General features: G+C 35.6%; 1 protein-coding gene across 1 annotated transcript in view; it reads right to left on the bottom strand.

The window, feature by feature from the left end:
• TAFA5 (TAFA chemokine like family member 5) overlaps nucleotides 1–18,038 on the bottom strand; it is a gene marked incomplete at both ends in the record, with an annotated part of 415,206 nt that overhangs the window by 183,996 nt on the left and 213,172 nt on the right. Inside the window, one exon of the mRNA XM_084206038.1 lies at nucleotides 8,089–8,238. Coding sequence (XP_084062164.1) covers nucleotides 8,089–8,238 — 150 coding nt within the window. The remainder of the gene's footprint in view (nucleotides 1–8,088; nucleotides 8,239–18,038) is intronic.

The raw sequence follows: 18,038 nt of genomic DNA, 5'->3' as shown, positions 1-18,038 counted from the left end.
CCCATATGTTGACTGGACCCAACCCACAAGGAGGTCTGCTGCCTCCCTGGGGCCCGAGCACAGGATATTACTGAGAGCCTCCCTAGGCTGATTCAACCCTCTGATTGAAGGGTTGACCTGACCCACTGCTGACACTCCAGGCTGGAAGTGATGAGATTGAAAAGTAAGAAGGCTTTAAACTAGTGTTGAAGGGGGAAGTGGATGCAGCTGGGGTGTCTGGAACCATGCCCAAGGCGAGCCTGATTTAGGGCTGAAATCAGTAGCCCAGATGAAGTGCATGTACACTAATGTGCACAGCATGGGTGACAAACAAGAAGAGCTGGAGACCATGGAGCAACAGCAGAGCTATGATGTAATTGCCATCACAGAAACATGGTGGGATGACTCACGTGGCTGGAGTGCTGCACTGGATGGCTACAAGCTCTTCAGAAGAGACAGGAAAGGTGGAAGAGGTGGAGGCATGGCCTTTTATATTAGGGAGGCTTTTGATGCCATGGGTATTAAAACTAATGACAATGAAGTTGAATGCCTGTGAGTAAGAATTAAGGGGAAGACCAACAAAGCTGACATCCTACTGGGAGTCTGTTATTGTCCACCCAACCAGGAAGAAGAGATGGACAACTTATGCCATAAGTAGCTGGAGAATGTTTCAGGATCACCAGCCCTTGTTCTTGTAGGTAACTTTAACCTACCAGACATCTGCTGGGAACTTAATACAGCAGAAAAGAGGCAGTCCAAGAAGTTCTTAGAGTGTGTGGAGGACAGGTTTTTGTCACAGCTGGTGAGTGAGTCCACTAGGGGAGGGGCTATGTTAGACCTGTTGTTTGCAAATAGAGATGGGTTGGTGGGAGACGTGGTGGTTGGAGGCCACTTGGGGCACAGTCATCATGAAAGTATAGTTCTTGATATTTGGTGAAATCAGGGGGGACATCAATAAGACTTTTACATTGGCCTTCTGGAGGGCAGACTTTGGCCTATTTGGGAGACTTATTCAGTGAGTTCCTTGGGAAGCAACCTTTAGAAACAAAGGAGTTCAGGAAAGGTGGGCATGCTTCAAAACAGAGATCTTGAGGGCACAGGAACAGTCTGTTCAGAAGAGAAGCTGATGAGGCAAACGTCCAGCCTGGATGGGCAATGAGGTTTCAGAGGAACTTAGGATTAAAAGAGGATATATGATCTTTGGAAGGAGGGTCAGGTCGCAGGAAGAGGGTTGCTAGGGCATGTAGGAAAAAAATTTAGGGAGGCCAAAGCTCAGTTCAAACTTAATTTGGCAACTTTTGTAAAGGATAATAAAAAATGTTTTTACAAATATACTTATGGCAAAAGGAAGGGTAAGACCAACCTTTTTTCTCTACTGAATGCAAGTGGGAACTTGGTAACTGCAGATGTGGAGAAGGCAGAAATGCTTAGCACCTTCTTTGCCTCAGTCTTTAGTGGGAAGACGGCTTGTCCTCAGGACGTCAGACGGTTGTCCTCCTGGGTTGGTAGATGGTGCCAGGGAACAGAATGGTCCCTTTTATCGAGAAGGAGGCAGCTAGAGAACTGCTGAGCCACTTGGATGCTCCTAAATCTATTGGACCATCCCAGGGTGATGAGGGAGCTGGCAGATGAGCTCGCGAAGACACTTTCCATTATTTACCAACAGTCCTGGCTGACTGGTGACGTTCCAGATTACTGGAAGCTGGCCAGTGTGACACCCATTCACAAAACGGGTGGGAAGGAATATCCTGTTAATTATAGGCCAGTTAGCATGACCTCAGTAATGGTAATACAACAATGTAATACAACAGTTTATATTAAGTGTCATCACACAGAACATACAGGATGGCCAAGGTATCAGATCCAGCCAGCATGGGTTTAGGAAGGGTAGGTCATGTTTGACCAACCAGCCCTCCTTTTATGACCAGGTGAGCCACCTGGTTGATGCAGGAAAGGCTGTGGGTGTTGTCTATTCCAACTTCTGCAAGGCCTTTGACACAGTCTCCCACAGCACACTCCTGGAAAAGCTGGCAGCCCACAGCTTGGACAGGAGCACTCTGCTGGGTTGGGGGCTGGCTGGATGGCAGGGGCCAGGGAGTGGTGGTGAGCAGTGCTCCATCCAGCTGGCAGTCAGTCCCTCAGGGGTCTGTTCTGGAGCCAGTTCTGTTCAATACTTTGACGACAACATGGGTGAGGGTATTGAGTCTTCGGGTAGTTATCAATATGTGTGCTAACTTCCTTTGCAGGGCTTTGGGTTTATTTTCCATTGCTTGTTTCTATGTCATGTGTTTGGTTACTCCTTTTATGCATTCTCAGTCAAGAGAGGAAACCTAACTTACCTCCATGTATTTCTCACAGACACATCTTTGTTGCCACTGATGGTGCAGCTATTGATATGTTTCATTTAACACTGCTCAGTTTCTGTCTTAGGGTTGAACAGTGGCATTTCCTCCCCAGGAACACTTCAGTCTCTAACTGACACTTGACATTCATTATCAGAAAACAAAAGTATTCAATATGAACATGTTTACATGATTTTACTAAGTTTGTGATATTATCGAGACAAGAAATTTCGCTCAACTTCTTTGGAATGTCACATATTGTCCTCAGTTTGGAGCTGAAAGCAAAGTAACTGAAATGAAACTTTCTGTGTGTTTCCAAATGAAAAGTGACCTGCAAGGTGGAAATTGTCAGACTGCATGCATAGGAAAGGGAAGCTCATGAGTAATAGAAACAATTTTACTTTCATACGAATAACTAGGAAAATCTGTAGCTCTGATGGAATTGTCTAGAGGTAATTGAAAGAAAATAAAGCCTTGTACATGCTCTGGTGCATCTATACATTCAGATGCATTTGTGATTGCATATGTCAGAGTTAGGATGAGGAAAGGAAGAAAATAATTATTATTTCTTCAAGCTGTGTTAAAAGAGATGTTTGATATGCATACTAGTTTTCTTTTTGGTTTTACTTGTTTTAAAGAGACATTTCTTAAATGCAATTAAGTAAAATGTATAATAATTACAGTGAAGGAAGATATGAAGTATCTGCAATAAAATAATTATAAAATAACGTAAATATTGCAATAACAAGCATATTAAATACTCTAAATGTAAAAGCAAAAATACTCATTTTTTAAATTAATTATAGTTCTGTTTTCTTATTTTTTCTCTTTGCTCCCTGCAATATGTCTAAGATTCTTTAGAATGATGAAGCTTTCCAGTTATTAAGCAGTTTTGTTTGAAGTGCATGACCTAGGATTCTATTAATGATCAGTTCTGACCCCTACAGCTCCCTATAGAGTCCCAGAGATAATAAGAAGAGCAGGGAATTATTGATTGAAACTAATGTGGCTTCCTTGTAGATCCTGAGTGTCTGTGTTAAACAAAATCAATCAATGCCAACTGAAAAGCATGTTAATCATAATGTATGAACAACTTATATACACTAACATCCTATAGAAACCAATATTGCTACAATGCTTGCAAAAGCAACTAAACATCACTAAAAGTCTAAAAAGTAAAAAAGAAACAAACAAAAAAGCAATCAAACCACACTTTGATTTGCAACAAAAAATGTCTGAACACTCTGAATTCACTTACCTGAGCTACAACTGTCCAAATTTAAGATTTTTGGATATTGGGATTGATGTCCTGGCAATTCTCATAGCCCTTAGTGGGCAAAAAAGTAACTGGTACTCAAATCCAGAGCATAAGAGTCTTCTAATCACAGAATTCAGTTAAGCAAATTAATAATTGCCATCCTAATTTTCTCAGGCAAATAAACAAATTCTCTCATACCATTTTTCCTCTCATCAGTGACTTCTATTTTCTGAACAAAATTGCAATTTATTTCATTTACCTATAAATATATATTCTACATAAGTACTGGAATTATTAAACATTTAAAAGTTCTTTGCACACTTCTCAGGATACTATTCTTGTATTCTAAGAAATGCTTTGGCATAGCAATTCTTTTCATATTTATTCAATTCTTGTGAAAGAACACAAATCATGGGTGCATCTGTCCACAAACTTTTATCAATGACTTTTCATCACTTGCTTTAAAACAAATTTAAATTAGCAAAGGTACTGAACAAAACCAAAGAATAACTGCTATCTTCTAATCTCTCACTGGTTCCAGCTTAAAAACTGATGAAGCTTAACCAACACACAGGGAAATTACGCTGGTGATAAACCAGATGCTATGTTGAAATAAAATACCTTATCAAATGAATGCAACTGAGGTCATTGCTATGGAATTTGATCTCAAAAATTGGACTAGGGAACACCAGTTGCAAATAAAAAAAACTAATGAAAAGTGCAAGCAAACCACTGTCATAATATCACAAACCCTACATTCATGAATAAAAATTACATCATAACAAAACATACCAAATATACATTATGACTCTGGGGGTGTAGAAATGAAGCAATCAACACTAAATCAAGTTTTAAATCAGGGTGAATATCGATGCCATTTTTTCAGAATACATTAGCAATCTGCCATAGTTAAAGACTGCTAGAAAAAAATACAAATCAAATCAACCTTCTCCATCATATGGAAATATTTCAAGAAAATTTCTGTTCTTCGTGTACTGCTCAGACCAAGTTCTAAAGACTGCATTTCGATTTCTAAGAGTTCCAGTTTTATCTATCTGACGTTCATTGTGTTTCCTTTCTTAGGAAAAGACCTTCAGTAATGCAGCAGTGGAAGGCAGAGTGGATTTTGATAATCAACTCAGGACTTACTATAAGAGCGATCTTGACAAGTGCAATCTCACCCAATGTTTGTAAAGTTTAAGAGCCCTTAAATTACCTACTCCTTTTGCTGCAAGAATTGACACTTGCATTTCAAAGCTCCAGGAAATATACTACATAACTGAATATATTCTAAAGTACTTCTCTCCACTGAACATTGTAAAAATGGCAGCAAGGTACAAAACAATCCATTTTGAGGTTGTAAAAATTACCAGCTTTGATACTGAATTCTAAAACCACTCTCTTGCTAGAAGATGCAACAAAATTGTTTGCTAATATTTTCTCACTATTGGGTTAGCAGGTCACACTTACTATGCCTGCTTCCTTCACATATGACTTTGCATTAAAGGTCTAAGTTCCACCTTCACTTTAGAAATAATCTCTTTAAAATCAAGACAATATAAAGAATTAAATTAAAAGAACCAAATCTTGGAGGGTTTTTTGGACAGCAAAAATGAAATGTCAAATAGCAATTATGTACTTAACATCAACTATAATACAGATGAAGAAAAAATTGCAAAAGTACATTCTATATCCTATTAAAGAAAGCTCAGGGAAGGATTTATTTGTTTGAAAAATGGGATTCTTTATCATAAAAAAACCAAATCAAAACAACCCAGCAATTCTGTTTAGTTGTTATACTCCTTAACCAGAATTGTTTGACTTATTACTGGAGACAAAACAAGCTTTCTGCTACATAACTTTATGTAGCTTTCATGTCATGTTCAGAATAAAGCTTTAAGTAGTTGTGTGTAAAAAAAATTTACTCTAGAAATGTGTATAAAAATATGGAAGAATTCAGTGTTAATTCTTTAAACTATGAACCTGGTAAATTCACAGATGGATACTTGTCTGTCAGTGGCCAATTTATCTGCCAGCTTTACTTGCAAGCAGGTTAGAGACAAGATCGAATGCTTGTTTATTCTTTCCTATAAAATTGTGTTGAAGTTATGTAAACCTAATTTTTTAACTTCATTCATGAAATAACCTACAGATCAAAGGTTTGACTTTTGCCTTCATTTTAGTCTGGAAACTTGATATACATTGTAGGTATTACTGACCTTTTTGAGCTCTGATTACAAAACATCCCCAACAGTGCTGAGGAAAATAAAGTAATGTCCTATATACCTTGTAGTTATTCTTAGCAAAGGGTTCAACATCCTAATTATAAACATTTCAGAAAATAATGAAGAACCATGTTATTATATCTTAATATGTCACAGAATCAAAGAATACTGCATAGGAAAGGAACACCAAGGATCATCTGGTCCAACCTTTTCAGGCAAAAATGCCAGTCTAAACAAAATGGCCCAGCACCCTGTCCAACTGAATCTTAAGTGTACAATACTGGGGAACCCCTGGGGTGTTTCAAATGATGATTTTTCTCATTTTGAAAAATTACCATTTTCTGTCTAATTGGAATATCCACAGAAGAAACCTTTATCCATTTTCCCTCATCTTTTCCATGTGACTCCTTGCCAGCCTTAAAAAAAAATAATTATGGTATTTAGACACAAATTTTAAAGGGAAGCTTTATTTTTCAACTGATGAACTTCCCACTTATTTTTCAAATGTGAAGTATTACATGAAGAACCTTCTCTGACTACATGATCTCAAACCATGGATCCTGTCATTCAGTTCTCTGTTTTCATCAAATGATGATCAAGCTCATTTGAAAGCACAAGCAGAATTTGAAACAGACTTTCTTCATGAGTTTCCCCCAAGAAATAAGTAAAGAAAGAAAAAATATTTTCAAATATCAAATTAACTCAAAGCTTCCATATTATGAAAACAATGTAATGTAATAATGGAAGGATGAGGTGCAGCCATGTCTTCTTAGTAACATTTACATTCCAGCTAAGTTTCATCTTAAGGTACTCACAGGTGTATCAAGGCAAGGAAGAAAAACAGTGTGTAACAGAGAGTGATACATCTGACTTATCCTAGGAAGTTAAAATGAGATAAATTACTCTAACCAGGTCCAGTTTGCTCTTTATTGTGTATAAAGAAAAACTGGAGACACTAGCAGCTACCTTTGGATACCCAAGTAACAGCAAATCAAACCATAGGCCAAAACTGACTGACAAAAAATTATGTTTTGTTCCCATCAGCTGGTGCAAAATTCTTTTTTTTTCTGGCTTAGAACTTTGCTGTTTAAAATAGGAAACATATATTGAATATTTTTATTGGTAGTAAGCATTTTTCCTAAAGTCGAAACTATAAATGACACAATAAAATCATTCCTTTCTTAAGCAATTATATCTTATGATCTAAGAATAAAACATGAAAGGAGAGCTACTAGATATAGTATTATATTATGAAAGAGACAGCTTAGAAACTATCTCACAGAATACTAAAAACAGTGAAAGAAAAATGCAAAAATAGAATGTGCATGATGTTCTATATTTAGCTTTGTGGGTTGGCTCTGAAATCTCCCTTTGAGCTGTCTTTGATAATCACTGGTAAGATCAAATTCTGAGGCAACAGTAGGGTGTTCTCCACAATATTTTTATCTGAGGACTTAAACCAGCCAGTATTCAAAGCTAATCCATATTTATTATAGTTCTATACATAAGCTTTTTTTTTTTTAATTTTGTTAATGGAGACTAGATCAAAACATATAATTCTACATCATTATTTTCAATATGTCTCCAATTTCATTTTTAATATTAATGCTTGCTAAAAGCCCTGCAAGGCAGACCTCTCTTGAAGATTCTCCCACTGTTAACATAACAGAGAATTTCATTTGTTTCAAAAAATTATTTCAGTGAAACATTTTCATACCACCCTGTATGTGAGAAGTTTTCCAGCTACATGCTATCAGTGCATCTGCAGTGAATCATACAGAATATCATTTTAAAGAGAGAAGAAATACTGGACATGTGATGTACATTCAGATACTGTATTCCAATTATAGCATCACTGCTTTCTTCAACAGCATTAAATATCACACAGGAGCAGTCACATTAGCCTCCCAGTGGCATAAGACCTTTGAGGCTTGCTTGCTGCATTTATTTAATGTTTTAAGGAATAAAAAGCAGAGGAAAAAAGAATGCCATTTCACTGCTGATTCTGTAATCACATGCAGAATGTGTCAGCACCATGCCCTTAACATTCAACTGCCTATCAAGTTAAAACAAAAGTGAAATTTCCAATGAAAAAAATGTAATTGTAATATCTATACTATTAGTCAGTATAACCCTTTGGTTGAATTTCAGTGCTATTGCCATTGTCAGTTGGGACAACATGAAAATTTCTTCTATTGAGTTTTTATGGTTTCTTGGGGTTTTTTTTGGTGAGACACAACTCTTATATTGGCAGACACTGATTGAATAGATTTTTGCTTCTTACCATCAACACATGCTGGCCTTGCTCTTGTTGTACCGGCAATCTGTCCTTTTTTACATGCACAGCGAGCTGTTTGTCGGGCTATAGTCCTTCGGGGCTGACTGCTATCTCTGTCCAAAGTAACAATCTCACATGTACCTGCAGCCAGTTGACCTGGAAAACAAACCAGCAACAGGTACCAGAGTCACTGAATGCACTACAGGAAATCTATTACAGCCAAATAGAGCCACGGCCCTAAGTCACAGCAGACACTCCACAACAAATGGGCAGCCAGCTGATGGATATAATAAAACTGAGATGACATACAATTTTTCTTTGTGGTGGACATATGAAAACCCTGCACACTGGTTCTGTCAGAAAATGATTATTGTTCCACAAAAGCCAGAGAGTTGAGGTTACACAGGTTACTTTTACTTATGTTGGCTAAGTAAAGGAAGAAACTTTCATGGTAATGAAATTGAAATGATATGCTCTTTCCATACTTTCAGAAAAGAAATTATAAAGCACACGGCAAATAAAAACTTCCCCAAATTTCCATGAATACAATGAAGTCCTAACTGTTTTGTGTGCTGCATTTGAAGGAAAAAGCCTTTCAAAGCATGTCTACGTTTGACAAACTGTAATTCCTTTGGCTCTTGCTTCATCTAAACTGAAAGGTAATTAATTCTCTTCCTGACTCATATTTGATGCAGCTGTTATTTTCTTTCTTTTTTTTCCTTTTACTAAATTTACTATGTAACTGTCAAATGGCCTAAATGGCCACACCCTTAGCTCAGTAATCACTTCCTTTTAATTGACTTGTCCAATATAGGTAGCTTTTCTTAAGTACTAAAGGAATCCGCACCACCTAATTCTGAATTTGGATTATGCTATGAGAAAAAAACCCAAAAATTCCAAAAAATTCTTTTATAAAGAACATTAGATGGAAGTTAATGTTATACTTTTAAAGCAATGCATTTCCTCTGGTACAACCAATAATAGGCTAGTGGTATACCAAAATACTACCTTTTACAGGCAGCAAAGATACATTCTTGAATTTCAGTGTGTAGAAAGACCAAAAAAAATTTCCCAGCTACCCCTTTGCATTACATATAATTTCTGGGGTTTATAGTGCAGTAGTAAACATGTGCAACACCATCTGCAAATCTCAAGCTTTCCATGTTTTAGTTTTTATTTAAAAAAAAAAAAGAAGAAGAAGAAAAATTCCATATTGTTTTAAGAAGAAAATGCAGTTTACATAATATTCGCAGTAAATCATTTTATGCTGTAGAAATAAAAAGAGAAAAAAGCAAAAATTCTATTTTAACATCAAAACTAAAAAAAATAAAAATAAATCAACCTGAAGTATATATGAATGGCCTTTAAGTCAAAAGGTGCAATGCTATTTTTCTATGCTCCTTTCTTTTTTCATTCAGAATACACATTTACCCAGTCTATTCTTCTCAGAAGCAGTGAAAATTCTTTTTGTGTGGAACAGCAAAATATTGCAGTCTGCCACAAGCACTGTGTCTCGTTCACTGCTAAGCTACCTAAATTTTATGTTTCTGTGACTCTTAGCTGCAGTGAATTACAAAATAGCAGAAATTAAGGTCTCAAGGAAGGGAATGGAACAAGGTACTAAAAATTCATGGAAATATATGACATATGTATGGAATATACATTAGGCACTCATAAACACATATATTCCCAATAGTGAACACTACCACCCCAGTGTTTAGTGGCTGCTGCAAGTAGACTCATCAGCTATGGTCAGTCCTGTGTTTTTGCTCTTTTCATCCCAGTCTGTTAATAAAAACATCTTAGGATAAACATATTAATTAGAGGACTTTTACTCTGTTATATGCTGCTTTTTTTTTCTTTGTTCATCCAAAAATACTGGATTAGATGCAAAGATTTAGCAAGAAAGATAGTGGCACAAAATTTTCTAGAAAAAGACAAGGAAGATCCAGCTACACTCAAACATGTTGAACGGAAAAAAAGAAAAAAACCCAAACCATTTGCCTAGGCGCTAATATATTTCATTCTGGGTTGTAGGAGATGTATTGCTCCTAAGGAATATAGCTGTCTTGGTAGATCATGTGAAAAAAAAAAGATAATCAGAATTGTATTCAGATCCTGATGCCTTAGGCCACAAAAAAGTGGAAGCATAAGTAAGACATGTAAGTCTATGGGTTTCCATACTCTCAACTATCCATGAGTCTATTTCTTTCATTAAAAGCTACGATAAATCATACAATCTAGGTGAATAATTGTATAAAATCTCATTTCAGAGGAAAGGAACCAGACTTACAGCACAGTGAAGGCAAATAATGACTATACTCAGAGAATAAAAACAATGAAGCTCTATGTCAAGATAATTTGTGAAGGCAATGAGTTTTCCAGGGACTGTAAGCAATGAGTAGCAATAAGAACAGCTAATGGTATTTTCTGCTTTTGGACCTGTAAAATTTTAGTTCTGCTTTGGTTTTCAGAAATGATAATTTCTTCCAGGCATAGTGACCTAATTTTCTTTATGAATTTTGAAAACTAGGATACCTAAACAAGAGTAATTATTATACAATTTTGTCTGTTGCTTTTCTTTTTTCTATAGCAGAAGAAAATCATAAGCTGTTGCAGAGCTACAGGAGCTCTTACATATATGACATAAATATTTCCTCCCGACTGTGTCACAGGCTGCAAAGATTGCAAGCATATTGAGCACTGCAGCAGAGAGTACATCCACTGTTACTTGGCTTTAGATGGCTGTAAAGCATGAAATGTATTAGTTAGGGTTATGGAAGGCCATCTCCTGAGAGACAGTCATCCTGGTGTAAAACATGTCCCCTCTGTCTTTCATTAGGTAGAGAGTGAGTCTACAGGAGTACACTTAGATGACGTGGGCTACATCGGCTTTTTCACAATTTAATCTACAAATATAAGGTGCAAAGTAATGGAACTAAATGAATATGCTTCTTGCAAGTACTGAATTGCAAAAATTAGGATACCTTTCATTTTCAGGGAAGTTAACACAGTGACCTCTTTCAGAGATGTTAATGAAAAAAGGCTGTTCATCGGTGAGCCTCTGAACATGCTCCACTTCACTCCTAAAGCCAGAGAAGAAATCTCAAGGCAGCAATTTCTGGAGTTTCACTGGAGCTTTTCCAGTTGAGAGATTAAGAGCCACAGTCCATGAACAGTCATAAAGGCTCAACACTTTCATTACATGTTCTTTATGTACTTGCAACACAAAAAGCAACTCACCACCCTCCAACCTAAACAAAATAATGATGGAAAAAAAATACAAGCATCATTAAAAAATAGAGTCATACTAGCCTTGTCTAAAAGTTTTCTTCCAAGAAAATTTTGTGTTTTACTGTTTAATGAACCAAACATGAGGATTATTTCAGAAGTACCATAAAACTGGAGCTTCCCAAGTTAATTAGTACATCTTTCTTTGCTGTTGTTACTGTTATTATATATATATAAATATATTAAATATTTATTTTATCATTTTAATCCAATAATTAATACCTCACTGGCAATTTATTTGATTTTGTCTTGTCACCATTTGATTACTAAACAGAGAAAAGTTTCAGTTCTTTAATGTTTTTTCATAGTGCAGCACTGCATTCTCAAAATGTCAGTAGATCTCTCCCCACTCTTTCCCACCACAAACACAAATGCTTCTATATGGACTTATTTCAGAAAAATGGAGGAACACAGGATTCTCAATTAAAAATGCAAGTCAAAGCAAACAAACAAAAAAAAATTCAAAACTTCAAAACTTCTAAAATTTTAAGTAAAACAGGACTGCACTCTTGGCTTGCTTATCTTGAAATTGCTTACAGTAACTGCTGTATACATCACTTTTTTGTTGTTTTTTTTCTAAATCAAGTCCATTTGTGATCAGTCCTCAAACTGTTCTTTGCAAGACTTTCATGGAGGTGTAGGAATCATGAGTATAGGTATATATATATTTAGCAAATGTGCAGGAAATATCTCAAGGTAAAAATAACATATTTTTAAAAGCTCTTTAGTACTTGCATTCTGGAAATAAAATAATTTGGTTTTGAAAAGCTTAAAACCAGAGGGCATTTTTCATGTTTACCACTAAGACTCTTCTGTAAACTAAATGTCATTGTTGAAAGAACAAAGATTTTAAAAGATCTGTATTTTCTGCAATTGTTAAAAGCCTTAAATAGTTGATATATTTGTATTGTTTTGGAAGGTACTTGGGATAATATTTTAACTTTCTGTGGTTAGAAGTATTTCTGTTCTTCAATAGGAAATAAAAAACCTAAATAATCCACATTAACTACAGCAATCAAGTTACAGATTTTTTAAAAATTTATGCTTATTGTAAATCTGAAGGCTTTACCTTAAATTAATTTAAAGAAATAAGATCAAATTATGAACTAATGAAATCTGTGGGTACAGGGAAAGTAAGTCTTGATCTAAATATACAGATTTTTCCAGGAGTTTAGATTTCATGCTCATCCAGAAAACCTACTTGTGATTTGTACATGCAGGCCTATATTATAGTTTCAGTGAACAATTTTTCCATGCATCACCAATTTGATGCCTAGCAACACAGGCTCTTTTAGTTCAAAATGCATTAAGTTAGATGGTATTAAAATTCTTGGCTGGATTCAGATATGCTTTTGTCAGTGAACACAATGCAGGAGTTGTTTCAAAATCAGATCACAGGAATACATTCAGTAGTTTTCTATTACAATATTGAAGTCTTTCTGACAACAGAGCCATGCCAACTCCTGAGCAGAGCTGAGGATCAACAATTCCTACTGAAATAAGGGGGAACTGAAGTACTTAGTGTCACTCATTATCTGCAGTTTGACATTAACCTGACTAAAAAATACAATTCAATTTAAAATACAAAACCCATATATTTAAGTGGAACTCAATTTTTCGTCATATATCCTTCCTCAAAATATCCTGAAAGAAGAAGTCTTACACTGAACATGATCCAATTCCAGACAGTCCAATTACTTTTCCTTTTTAAATTTTAGTTCATTATGGGGGAGATTATGACAAGGAATTGGTTTGCCTCAAAGAAGCACACTCATGTTTAAGCTGCAATAGTAGAATTTGTGAAAATCCAAATAGCATTAAATAGGAAAGAACAGCTTCTACAATACTTCTGGAAAAAAATAAAGTATTTAAAATAAAGTAATAAAAGTAAATAAGAGCAGAACTGGCTCAGCCAGTATGGGGAAAAGTTTTTCAAATTAATCACTACCATTTGAGAATAACTATCAAATAAGAATATTGTTTCAATGGTTAAGTTATGTGATACAAAGGCATTTCAATTTTTCAATAGATTATGTTTAAGGAAATAAGCAATTTCCCTTTCCTCTTTTCAAAGTCAATGACATTAAAAGCATTTGTTTCCAAGATGTTTCATATACCATTTTGGACCTTATATTCATTTCATTGAAACAAATGTTGTGTCTGTTTAAGTAACAAGGCTACACAAAGCAATTCTTCATGCTAGTAGAATTAGACAACCTGTTTAAAGCAGTCTTTACCAGTTTTTCTTGAGGGTATGATTATGTTGTCAGTAGAATAAAAGACCAATGAAACCAAACACTAATTAATTTGAATAATCCTAATCTATTGGTGTAACCCAAAGGTGCCCAGTAGAGTAAAAAGAAGTACAGTTTTTCCAGAAAATACCTTACATTTACTTCATTACAGGTTCAGAGCTATACTTGATGAGAGTCAACATTAGAATGTGACCTTTGTAGCTTCTCAGTCTTAAAAAGGAGTGATTTTGAATTTTAGTGGTATTAAAGAAGATGTGTCTTAGAAGGTGTGGCTTTAGTGCCATTTTATGAAGAAAAAATCACTGTAGAACTTAATTAGGTAAAATTTATGAATAATGAGAAAAATATTATTAATGCCTTCTCCTTTAAATACTTGGTTTAAATATTTTTCAGAGTTCCACTGCAATGAAACAGTATATTATGTCCCCCTAGTAATTACTAATCTAACTGCAATTTTCAGAATACCACTTAGCCATCTCAAGCACATAAACAGCACAGACATTAGGAAAATAGTTTTCAGCTCCTCCGTTCTGAAAGAAGCAGTAAATTTTAATTAAGATAGATCCTAGTCTTCTAAGTAGTTGCACAGGAAAGAAAATCAAGTCTGTGGAGATTCAAGATACATTCAGGGCCCATTTTGAGATTTCATTTTTTCCCAGATAAGAGTAATGCCCTACCTTATTGCACCTGACACTGCTATTGCATGTAATTGCTTAATGTTTTGTTGTATAATTAAGAATAATTTCCCCACTATCTGACTATTTAAAACACAAGAGAAAGAAAAATGTAAAACCCAACTGCAGTAAAAACAAACTGCAAGATTTCAGATTCCAAATTGAATTCTCAGTCAGAATTTGTACACAATGGGGAATTCCAGGCCAGAAAAAAAAAAAAACAAAACAAAAAGTCAAGGATGTATGAAAAAATATGGAAACAAGTAATTTGTAGATAGGAGCCTAGTTCTAGCCAATTTTTCCTCCTTTATTACTTTAAAACATATTTCATACTGCATATGTAGAAATTACAAGGCGTTGGAATCCATTTTCTTTAACTAATTTCTGCCTCTGTGTAAATCAGTGTGAACTGCAAATCTCAGCTCCACAGAGCTGCTCCAAGGAGGACCTGCAGCTCCAAGGGGTTAGTTAATTGCTTCTGGAGGCCTCGATTGGTTACAGAAAGGAAATAACTGCAGGAATTCAGGATTGAACAAAGCTCTGCTTATTTGCATAAGCCAGGAAGTGCTTGTTATTCTATTACTTTCCTAAAAATATTAAAAGATGTTAAAAAAAAAGAAGGAAGAAAAAGAAACAAAAAGGCAAAAGAAAATTAAAATGAAAAAGAAAATTAAAGGAAAAAAAAAAAGGAAAAAGTAAAAAAGAAAAATCCTTCTGTGTCTTTACCAGCCTCTACATGTAAAATAAACCTAGTCTGTTTATAAAACATAATAGCCATAGGGGAAAAAATGTTATTGGAGAGATGCTGATATTCCTCTTGAGAAAGACAGGAATAAAAAGCACAGGATTGTCTAAAAAGCTACTGACATTTGTTGGAGCCAGAAGCTGTATGTCAGGAAGGAACAAGTCTGTTGTGTTAGCAAAATATGTCACTGCAGGGAGCATGAAATCAGTTTGAAAGAACATGCAGATAAAGTCATATATCAGAAGTAGATATAATGTAGCTGCTCAGGTAAACAGTGTTTTTAACTAAGGCTTTCCTTTGTACTATCAAACCACTATCCTAAGATTACCTGATTGTTATTCTAGAAGGATTTGAAAACTACTTACAAATGAACAGGTTTTAAAAACTCATCATACAAATAGCCATCCTACTTGTATCAAGATATGTGCTACAAGATTCTGAGTTCAACCACAGGTTTTGGGTAAAATTTGGTCCAGTAAGGGCCATGCAGGAAAGAATAAACATACTGAAATTTTGTTTTATTGAGTCCTGTTGATATGTCTCAGTCCTTAGACTGCAGAAACAATAACCCCAAAGTCTAATTACCATCCACCAGGAACTAAGTTATATCCTATGCAAAAAGAACTGTGTCATTATTCCGTGCCTGCAGCAGGTTTCAAAACCTGAAGGCCAAAGTAGGCAGCTGAAGACAACAACTACCTAACACTATCCAGCCTTGTTAACATGCCATATGCTAACTCATACCTATGTATGAATAAAAAATTCAAATTATGAAAATCTTCTGTCATTTTTGTAGGACAACTATTATCACTATTATTATTTACTCTCCTGTTAAGTAGATCTCAATGATTTCTTTAAAATAAGGCTGTTTATTTTCACTACTGCCTGTAACACTACTTTTCGCAAAAGATTACAACAAAAAAATCCTAAAACATTTTCTTTCTAGTAGTGGCACTAAAATGCAGTTGTTTTTTTGGTAATCTAGATGGCAGGCTTACCCTGAAGTCAATGCATAGCATACAAAATGTTCTAGTAGCTAGGACAATTATTTTGCCATCTTTTTTGTTTATGGAAAAGGTCCATAAACATTCTCCATTTTAAAAAAAAGTCTCTCAAGACATGGTTATGCTGCACTTGCTGTGAACATAAAGGTACAACAGCTCACACATAACCATAGGGAAATATAAACTTATCTTAGGAACACAGCAAAAGTAAACATCGGAAAAAAGAAAAAAAAGAAAAAAAAAGTAAGGTCTGAAGTAGAAAGTGTCTGTATCCAAGTAGGAAACAAATTTCAACAATTTTTAATGTCTTACTATACCTGAAAAAAGGAGTCCCACTGAAAAGATGAGACATTAATTAGAAGTATTATGGATGAATCCAAATCAGTCTCATGCTGGGAATCTTGAGCAGACAAAGGATCCTCAAGCCCAAAGCTACAACAGACAGAACTTTCATCTCTTGCAGCGTGTCTGCAGTGATCATAAAGGAAGTTCATGGTGCATGTGTTCAACTAATCTGGATGCTAGCATGAGCGCTCAATTCAAGCACACATCAGGACCAGAGCAGACAGCTAGTACCTGCTGTGTCTGCTGTTTCTTCTTGCTTTGCCCTCCCTGTTGTCAGAGCTCCCACCTGAGCAGTTCCTCCCTGTGCACAGCAGGGCACAGGTAAGGCACTCATTCAGATGCACTGCTGAGCTCATGGCTACACCCAGCACACAAACCCCACTACTGCAAGCACAGCACCAAGGTAAGAGTTAAAAAGACAGATATAGTATGCAAGAGAAGTATGTCCTCTCTGTTAGGCTAATACAAAACTTCAGCTCCAACCAGAAGGAGTGAACTTCAGACCAGGCTCCTTAACTGATTAATTTGAGTGACGGCTTTCATCTTAAAAGTTTGGGAACAGGGTTTTACGCAAGTGTGACAGAGGAGTATGAGTATGCTGGCTATTATTCTCAGATGTTCTGCAGACTTGGAGGAGTGATTTTCTATCTGGGCCAGCTTCACTGCTGCATTTTCCATTTTTATCTGTTTTGCTCAAAATGACTTATGAAACAGGTGCATGCCGAAATGAAAAGTTTTCATGGATAAAATCCATGATTTTTATATCCTTATTTCTAGTCCTCCAAGAATATAACCATTTATGGGATAAGATTCTCTTCTGCACAACTCAGAGGAGGGTGTCAGAAAAAGAGTTTTTAAGTTGCTCATGTATCCAAGGCTACCCAAAGAGAGAGCAGTTAACGAGGACGACTGTCATCCCACCCACCTTTACCAATCAGCAAAGGCCTCAAGATTAGAGACATACACAATATCTCCTCCCGTGTCCCACTAACCAGGAACAATACCTTCCATTTACACAACTAAGGTTCAACCATTGCACACTCACAACTCCATTATTTCAACTCTACAACATACAGAGGGGCTCCTGCTTAAAGAAAGTATGTCATGTTTGTTCACACTAGGTGTAAAATAAATCTCAAGTCACCGAAAACATGAAAATATTTTAACTGAACAAATTCATTTTCTTCTGGACTTAGTGCCTGCAAAATAAACACAAACAAATCTATCAACAGAAGCAAAAGTTATATGGTATGATATATGTTCACATCATAGAAAGCAATGTCAAAAAGACTTTATACACTGATGACCTTTTAAAAAACTTTAAACGAATCTTTATTATTATTATTATTATTCCCTCTAAAGCAAGGTTCATCTTTTTATGTACTGCTTATCAGTTTTACTAGCTAATAAAAAGTTTAATAATGCCATCAATTTCCCAATGAATGACTAATAAATAATACTTCCTTAGTTCAAGGTCCTTAATAAAAAGGAACAAAAGTGAGGCCTGACACCATTTTGCTCAGCATTTTGCTGAACTACATTTGCTATTACTCACGGTGTATCATCATGAAATATGTTTTCTAAGATGTAGACTAGACTGTAGTTAAGTTTTCTAAACACAAGCAAACTTGCATAAATTTAC

This window comes from Fringilla coelebs (assembly GCF_963513975.1).
Source record: "Fringilla coelebs genome assembly, chromosome: 5".
NCBI lineage: Eukaryota > Metazoa > Chordata > Aves > Passeriformes > Fringillidae > Fringilla > Fringilla coelebs.
This window is presented reverse-complemented; position numbering and strand designations above follow the sequence as displayed.